Raw genomic sequence first — 9,180 nt, forward strand, 5'->3', positions numbered from 1 at the left:
GCCATGTAGACATTGTCCTCGTGTCCCATCAGCAACAATAGGGGTATTTGCTGTTGCTAGTCCCAGATTGACTACATGGCACTGCAGGCAGTATCACTGTAGCATCTCTTCTGTAAAATTATCAAGCTAAGTCTTGAAGCCAGTTAGTGTTTTGTTCCCACTGCTCCTTTGGGATGCTGTTCCAGAACTTTACTGCCCTGATGGCTAGAAACTGTCATCTAATTTCAAGGCTAACTTATTAAGGGCCAATTTATATCCATTTATTCTTTTCTCCACACTGTCTCCACATTTTTTTTTTGGTTAGGCCAAACAAGCCAAGCACTTTGAGTCTCGATTCATAAGGTAGGCTTTTCTCCCATTCCTCTGTTCTAAGGTGCAATTGCTCTTAGGTAAATAGGTGGTCTTTTGGGATTGGGAGTAGCCCAAAGATTATGATTTTTTGGTGGAAGGGGCCATTGATCACAAAGGCAAGCTGGACTGGGCAGCAGGATAAGCCTCAGTACCTAACTGAACCCTCTCTGACTCCATTTTCTAACATTGTTATCAATCTTACTCAACTGGGGCTTATTGGTCCAAGAGGCTCACAACCTCTGCTGTGTCATCTGGACAGTGTTCTCCCGCCTGCCAAACATGTTTCTAGTGGTCTATAATAGCTTCCTTCCTCTGATATCATTATCCTATTTCTAGTGGAGGTGACCTGCGAGTTCAGGAGACACATTTTTAGGCTATGTAATTCTCTTTCACAAGAGATAAAAGTAGCCATGGAACTTCACTGCTTTCAGAATTAAAGAGAAAACTATTTTCTTCCCTCAATAAATCTCCCTCTCCCTCTCTCTATCTTTCTTACAGAATCACAGAATACTAGAACTGGAAGGGACCTCAAGAGGTCATCAAGCCCAGTCCCCTGCCCTCATGGCAGGACCAAACTCCATCCATATCATCCCTATTAGATATTTCTCCAACCTGTTCTTAAATACCTCCAGTGAGGGAGATTATCCAACCACCCTAAGCAATTTATTCCAGTATTTAACCACCTTGACAGGAATTTTTTCCTAAAGTCCAATCTAAACCTCCCTGGCTGCAATTTAAGACCATTATTTCTTGTCCTATCATCAGAGGTTAAGGAGAATTTTTTTTCTCCCTTCTCCATGTAACTCTCTTTTAGGAACTTGAAAGCTGCTATTATGTCCTCTTTCAGCCTTCTCTTTTCCAAGCTAAAGTAACATAATTATTTTAATCTTCTCTCATAGGTCATATTTTTACACCTTTAATCAATTTAGTTGCTCTTCTCTGGAACCTTTCCAATTTCTCCACATCTTTCCTAAAATGTGGTGCCCCAAACTTGACACATTATTCCAACTGAGGCCTAATCAGTGCAGAGTAGAGCAGAAGAATTACTTGTCATGTCTTGATCACAGCACTCCTGCTAATGCATTTGTAATATTAGAGGTTTTTCCAGACACAGCTGAGAGGGCCAAATTGCTTAAAACTGGGCTACCTACAGCCCAAGACTGGGGCCCCACTATAAAGCACACCAAGCCAATCACAAAGAAAACTCCTGTTGTCAAAATGGCCAGCAAGAAATCACACCACCAGTTCCCTTGAACATTACAGCTTCTCTTCTGCTCGAACCAGTATATCTCCCAATACAGATGAGAAGTTATGAAAACCACCACATCTGAACAGGTTCTTCCAGTCCCAAAGGACAAACCATATCCCCAGGGCCATATGTTGCAAGGGGATGTGGGTTGCAACTGCTTTCAAACACTAAGGAGAGGGGACCACCTGACAGGAGTGTAAAGGGTTTATTGACTATATTAAAACCAGGAGGGGAAGGGGGACCTCATTCACACTCTCAAGCACACTTACAGTCCCAGACAGTATGTCAGCACAAGCAGGAGGCAGTTCATGTTATCTTCCATAGTGACTGCCAAGCTGGTCTGCTGGCCAGGCGATCTGAACAGACGGCATCTTCCGGAAGGCTCCCCTTGATGGTTGACCACCGTGGCTCCATCCTTCTCTATTTCATGGATCATGGCTCCTTCCTTATTTTCATGCCTGAGTGCCATGTGCCCTCCTGTTTGTTTACTCCTATTGTTTACCACAGACTTTTCCCATGTTTTATCTTTACCTCAGATGTTCTTCTGCACTCACTTAGGCTACGTCTACACTACAGTGATCTTTTGAAATAAGTTCTTCTGGAAGATCTCTTCCAAAAAAATCCTTTCCAAGAGCATGTCCACGCACAAAAGAGCATATAGAGAGACTGATCTGCTCTTTCAATAGAGAGCATTCACACAGCCCCTGCACTTTCAAAAGAATGGGCCAGGGATCGAAAAATCCAGCACCATGAGGACCATTCTTTCAAACAAAGGACACCAGGGTCATCTACACATGCTTTTCTTTTTTCTTTTTTTTTAAAAAAAAAAAGGCTTTCAAAAGGAGGTGCTCTCCGTGATCCAGAAGTTGAAGAGGGCTTCCAGAAGAGCCACATTCTTTGGATTTTGGATTAAAAGAGTGCATTTTGTGTGTGGATGTGCTGCAAGTTCTTTCACAAAATGGCTACAAACTAGGGGGAGAGATAGATACGTTGGAGGATAGAGGGAGAATCCAGAGTGACCAGGATAAATTGGAGGACTGGGCTAAAAAGAAATCTGATGCTGTTCAACAAGGAGAAGTGTAGAGTCCTGCACCTGGGGCAGAAGAATCCCAAGCATTGTTATAGTCTGGGGACTGACTGGCTCAGCAGCAGTATGATGGAAAGGGACCTAAGGGTTATGGTAGATGAAAGGCTGGATATGAGTAAACAGTGTGCCCCTGTAACCAAGAAGGCTAATGGCATACAAGGGTGCATTAGGAGGAGAATTTCGAGCAGATCTACAGAAGTAGTTATTCCCTTCTATTTGGTACTGGTGAGGCCACATTTTGAATATTGTGTCCAGTTTTGGGCCCCCCAGTATAAAAATGATGTAGATTTGCTGGAGCAGGTTCAGCAGAGAGCAGCAAAAATGATTAAGAGGCTGGAGCACAAGACCTATGAGGATTGGCTGAGGGATTTGGGCTTGTTTAGTTTACAGAAGAGAAGACTTAGGCGTGATTTAATAGCAACCTTCAACTTCCTGAAGGGGAGCTCTAAAGAGGAGGGTGAGAAACTGTGCTCAGTGGTGTCAGAAGGCAGAACAAGGAGCAATGGTCTGAAGTTGAACAGGGAGAGGTATAGATTAGATCTTAGGAAAAATTAGTTCACCAGGAGGGTGGTGAAGCACTGGAATGCTTTGCCTAGAGAAGTGGTGGATTCTCCATCCCTTGAGGTTTTTAAGTCCTGGCTGGGATGAGTTAGTAGGGGTTGATCCTGCTTGGAGCAGGGGGCTGGACTAGATGACCTCCTGAGGTCCCTTCCAGCCCTATGATTCTGTGATTTTTCCAAAGAACTTGCTAGTGTAGGCGAGACCAGGTATAGCTTATTTTGAAATACTGTGGCTATGCAGAAAATGCATTTCAAAATAGCCCTTGGCTATTTCAGAATACAGCACCTGCACGCAAAGAGCCTATTGAGAAATAAAGCCAGTGGACACACTATGGCTTATTTTGAAATAGACTCCATTCCCTTTCTACACAGTGCCTATTTTGAAATAGGTGCTATTCCTTGTAGAATGAGGTTTACCAATTTCGAAATAAGCCAACCAAGGTTGTGTAGTGTAGATACTAGCATAATTATTTCAAAATAACTTTGCTGTGTAGACCTACTCTCATATCTTACCAGAAAGTGCACATTGTGGCAACCCTTTAGAATCTAATATTTAAAGGTTTATTAATAAAAGAAATAAAGAATAGGTTAAGAGTAAAATTGTTAAAGCGGTCAGATTACATACACCAATCACAAAATTCCTGATGCAGGCTTGCAGCAGTGATTGAATAAGATGCTATCTTAAATGACTCTGGAATACATCCCTTTTTAGGATGGGTCAGCAATCCTGGACTCAGTTCATAATATAGCTGCTCCTAAAGGGATATGTTGGACTGAAGAAAAAGATGGCAGAAACTCAGAGCCCTCTTTATACCCTTGCCTATGTGGAGGGAATTATATTTTTGTTCCCTGTGTGGAAACCTGTTTCTCCCTAAGTGGATTACTTTGCAGTTGTTTTCTCTCTCTCTTGCGCATTCTCTCTCTCTCTCTGTCTCACACACACACGCACACAAGAAACAAAAACCATGCTAAAAACAAAAAAGGACTGTTTTTTTAAATAAAATAGAACATTTGACATATATATGTGGTAGGTGATCTGATTAACTGATGTGCTTTTGTTTCTTTTCATATGGACCTGGCATACATGTTTCTCCCCCTTGTTGGAAAAGATAGACCCCTTCATTTGATTATGTAAGGGTGGGTCATTGATAAGAGCTGGATCAGGAATTTCCAATTGTGAGGTTGATTGCTATAAATTGTACTTGCCAGGAACGTTCAGCTATACCTCAGTAATAAATCCTCAACTTCAGCTGCATATTTTGACGGTAAATGTTTGTTTAACTAAACTAAAACATGGAGGATGCAGTCTGAGGATTTCATGCAACATATTATATGCTATGCATTATTAGGACATACTGTTAGTACTGTACATTGTAATCAAAAAGAGCTGTGGGAGTTAGTGGGTGCAGGGTTTTGACTGAATAAGGTTAACCCCCTTGCTACTAAAATAAGTTACATTGTTTTTTGCAAAATGAAACACATCAATTGTTGCCATAAACCATACCTTTGTACTGTATTCTCATTTAACTCTTTTGATAACTGTTACTGTTGTTATTTCATTCTTATTTGAAAACTACAATCCTGAACTGCAAAACTACTTCTCCAGTATAGTAAGTGCCTTTGTTGTAGAAGTAACTTCTATTGAATGTGTCCTTTACCCTTCTCTTGTATTTTCAGTTAATTTCTTCAAAAATGAATCTCTCTCTATGCTCAGGGAACATGAACTGTGGATCTGTGTCATGGGGTGAAGAAAAGACGTGGATTGCTAAATCTTTCCCATTCCATTTGGAATCCACAAATGCCCCTAATATATCACTCCCTCAGCCCAGGGCTCTGCTGGGTATTGCAAACAGATGTGAGCATAGGTGCCGACTCCATGGTTGGAGCAGCTATGGGTTAAAAATAGTGGGGGCTCAGCACCCATTGACAGTCCCTACACAATCTATATATAAATCTCTATATTCTGTATGAGAGATGTAGCCATTTTAGTCTGTATCTTTGAGAACAACAAGAAGTGCTGTGGCACCTAACAGATATTTTGGAGCATAAGCTTTCGTGGGCAAAGACCCGCTTTGTCAGATGCAAGGCATCTTTGCCCATGAAAGCTTATGCTCCAAAATATCTGTTAGGCTAGAAGGTGCTACAGGACTTGTTGTTATATCCTTTATCTAATTCTTACCTCTGCTTGTACACCTCAGAGGAGATTCATGACTGCTACTCTGCTTCAGACAGGAAAATTTTTAATAGCTCTAGTTACATTATTGTTGTTATTTCAGGACACAAATGTGTCCTGAAATACCAACTCAGTGGTTAAATGCCTCGCTGGAAATAGCATAACAGAATAAGGGGCTATTTTGCGCATGGCATTCCATTTCCGCTACCCCTCATCATGAGAGGGGTAGTGGAAACCTTGAAATAGGCCTTAATTTTAAATTTCTGTGCTGTTTGGAGAGCACCAAGTTCAAAATAAGGTGCGTAAGTTATTTTGAATCATAGCTATAGTATAGCCATAGCCTCTCTGTCTGCAGAGAGTAACTAGTCTGGAGGAAGTCATGGTGATACCCCATGCTTGCAGGTTACTGGTTGCAAGGCTCAGTCATAGCACAGGATTAGGGATTCAAAGGTACAAGGTGGGTTTGGTAACCTGTGGACCTGACTGGTGGTAACACAAGGTGGAAGGCTGGTACCATGCCCCTAAAAGGGCGGAGGCTCAGCCAGAAGAGGTATAGCTGGGGCTAGCTTCCCCCAGGCAGTGTCAGCACCACTTGGAGCATGCCACATTCACCTCAGGGCTTTTCTATACTAAGCAGAAAATTGAGCCAGTCGGGGTCAGTCTTCCAGAGTTTGATTTTGCACGTCTGGTGAAGATGCGTCAAAATTGGCAGTCAACGCCTGTGCTCCATGTTATCACATGAGGTAAAGGAGGTCAGCTCCAGTGTAGAGAGGCTAGGTCTTCACCAGGGCAATGAGATGATTCTAATCTGTCGATTCTACCTATGCAAGTGCTGTAGCTAGAACTGTGTATCTGAAATTGACTTAAAGAACAAGAAGAAATACTGTGGCAGGCTCAGGCTGGCAGCCCTCAGCACTGCCTGGGGCATGCAGTTGTAGGAGCAGTGCTGTCCAGGAGCCCTGGGCCCTTTTGAATCCTGGGGTCTCAGGGAAATTTTCCCCTTTACTCCCTCTCCTCCCCTGTCAGTGAGCCTGGTGGTAACAGAATCCCCTACTGGTCTGAGTGATCATGGAAATGTCACTATAACTTCCCTTTCTTTAACCTGGGTTTCAATAACATACACCTACAATTACTTTTAATGAATACTTTGGAGTCCTATTGACCACATAACCTATGTATCTGTTGGGCAGGGGTGGAAAGGAGTGGAATTTCAGGCTAGTGAATATTTACTCATTACCTTTTACAGACTGATCAATTACTATGTTTTACCATTTTATTATTTTTAAACATTATCAATATAAAATTGGGCTTTTTCACCATTGTTTAACAGCTGATTATGACCTAGTTTCCACCCAATTTAATCACATGTAGAAGCTGAATACTGTTGCAGAATTAAAAGAAAAGCCATTTTCTCTATTGTTTGTGACTCTAAGGCAAAAAAACAAAAACAAAAAAACTCCTTATGTTTGACATTCTCCTAACAAGAATGTTTGCATAGATTTTGCAACTGTTTGAAAGTCCCCATCACTTTTAAAAGAAGAAAACTGAATTATCTCATAGTAATGTTGCAGAACAGATTAAAAATCTCATTCTGGTCTTGGTAGAAAAAAAGGTATGACTAAATCATATTGTTAACTTTAATTTTTTTCTCCTCACTAACAAAGCACTTTTCATAAGAAAAAAAAAAGAAAAAAACACTGATTAAGTTTTGATCTTTAATTCTCCATATGATTTAGTGTTTTTTTAACTAAGACATTGCTTCTGCCTTTTACAAGTTTCAACAGACTATGATGAAACATGCTAATTGGTCTTTTAAATTTTAATATTTTAATGCAATCTTCAGAAAACTAGAATGAAAAGTGGTCGCTGCTTTTAATGTACAGAAATTATTTATTTGGAATTAAATCAATTTAAAGAGCAATAACATAAGTTAGAAATTTACAAAATAATAATGAAACCTTGTTTATCTTCCAATGAAATACCTAGAAAGGTACAGTATGACAACTACTTTTGTATATATTCCTGAAAAAAAAATCTCTTGCAGTAAGAGTTTTAAGAAGTAGAAGATTTGGTTAAGAGAGAGATTTGGCTTAGAGACATGGACTAGATGACCTCCTGAGGTCCCTTCCAGCCCTAGAATTCTATGATTCTAAATCCATTTTTAAAGTGTAGAGATGAGCTTGTGTTACTTTCTTCCTCTTGAAATCGTTTTACACGGGTAGTATTATTTCAAATAACCGACTTTATACCCTGATTTAGAGAAAACCTTGTTAAGCATAAGATTTCACTGTAATTATGATTTTATTGATAACGATATGGTTGTAATTTACAAAGAAAAACAAAAGTCCCCCTCTTCAGAGATCTTTCCAACAGCAGGTCTCAGGGTTTATTGCCAATTTTAAGCTCATTTTTAGTCTCTCTTACTGAAGATACTACTGCATGAAAAAACCCTGTCTCCCCATTACCCAGCTCAGAAACAGGTTGATTTCGTCTAAGATAATTTGCAAAAAAATAGCCCTTTTTAATTCCTAAGAAACACAGAGAAGGCAGAAGAGACCTTGCTGCTTTCAGCTGGGCGGTCTTTTTAACGAACCAATCGCAGAGCTGTTCTTCTCTATAAATACCAGTCGTCTGACCTACTCTAGCTCGAGATTTTTTTCCTTCTTATTTGTAGAGATTGCTTCTCGAAATGTCTGAAACGGCGCCTGTTGCAGCTCCAGCTGTCGCCGCTCCAGGGGCAAAAGGTTCTGCTAAAAAGCCGAAGAAAGCTACAGGTGGCTCTAAAGCCCGCAAACCTTCGGGTCCCAGCGTGACCGAGCTGATCACCAAGGCGGTGTCCGCTTCCAAGGAGCGCAAAGGGCTGTCCTTGGCCGCTCTTAAGAAGGCTCTGGCCGCCGGAGGGTACGATGTGGACAAAAGCAACAGCCGCATCAAGTTGGGACTGAAGAGCCTGGTGAGCAAGGGCACCTTGGTGCAGACAAAGGGCACCGGCGCTTCGGGCTCCTTCAAACTCAACAAAAAACCGGGCGAGCCCAAAGAAAAGGCACCCAAAAAGAAGTCAGCGACAAAACCTAAGAAGCCTGCCGCCAAGAAACCTGCCAGCGCCGCTAAGAAGTCCAAAAAGGCGGCGGCTGTGAAAAACAGCCCGAAAAAAGTCAAGAAACCCGCAGCTTCAGCAGCCAAGAAAGTGTCCAAGAGCCCCAAAAAGGTTACTAAGCCCGCCAAGCCCAAGAAGGCGGCTAAGAGCCCGGCTAAGGCCAAGGCAGTGAAGCCCAAGGCTGCTAAACCGAAGCCATCCAAGCCCAAAGCCACGCAGGCGAAGAAGGCAGCGTCCAAGAAGAAGTAAAAGGGGCCAGAAAAAAATCTGGCGTTCAGAGAAATCCCAACGGCTCTTTTAAGAGCCACCCACTTCTTTCCCAAAAGAGCTGAACCCCTCGGTTCCCTACCTCGTGCTGCTTTCTACGAGCGCACAAATTCACTACCCGTGAATCTAAAACAATGTCATACACTTGCTAGCTACAAAATGCAACGCGGTATAAATCCTGCGTGCCGCTGGCTAAAGTTACATTTAAGTGGGGGTGGAGGGATAATGAGCTTTAACAATCATGTTCATTGCATAAAAGTGAGGGGTGGCCATCCCTCCTACATCAGTTCTGGGCAGGATTTATTACGGAGGAGGCGGGGAGAGCGAGAGGACGGTAAGTGACAGCAAACTGCATCAGCCCGAGACAAAAACACCCTTTTCTGCCGAGCAAACGAG

The 9,180-nt window shown here is 42.0% G+C and overlaps 1 protein-coding gene across 1 annotated transcript; it reads left to right on the top strand.

The window, feature by feature from the left end:
* The first annotated feature begins 8,082 nt into the window (after positions 1-8,082).
* On the top strand, positions 8,083-8,766 carry LOC142007334 (histone H1.11L-like). Its single transcript, XM_074983946.1, has one exon. It carries the CDS (start codon positions 8,110-8,112, stop codon positions 8,764-8,766), a length of 657 nt encoding a protein of 218 aa, XP_074840047.1. The 5' UTR covers positions 8,083-8,109.
* Positions 8,767-9,180: the final 414 nt, after the last annotated feature.

This window comes from Carettochelys insculpta, chromosome 1, assembly GCF_033958435.1.
Source record: "Carettochelys insculpta isolate YL-2023 chromosome 1, ASM3395843v1, whole genome shotgun sequence".
NCBI classification, from domain to species: Eukaryota; Metazoa; Chordata; order Testudines; family Carettochelyidae; genus Carettochelys; species Carettochelys insculpta.

Excerpts from the sequence above, each read along its gene's own strand:
- LOC142007334 (XM_074983946.1), top strand. The coding sequence starts at position 8,110 with ATGTCTGAAACGGCGCCTGTTGCAGCTCCAGCTGTCGCCGCTCCAGGG.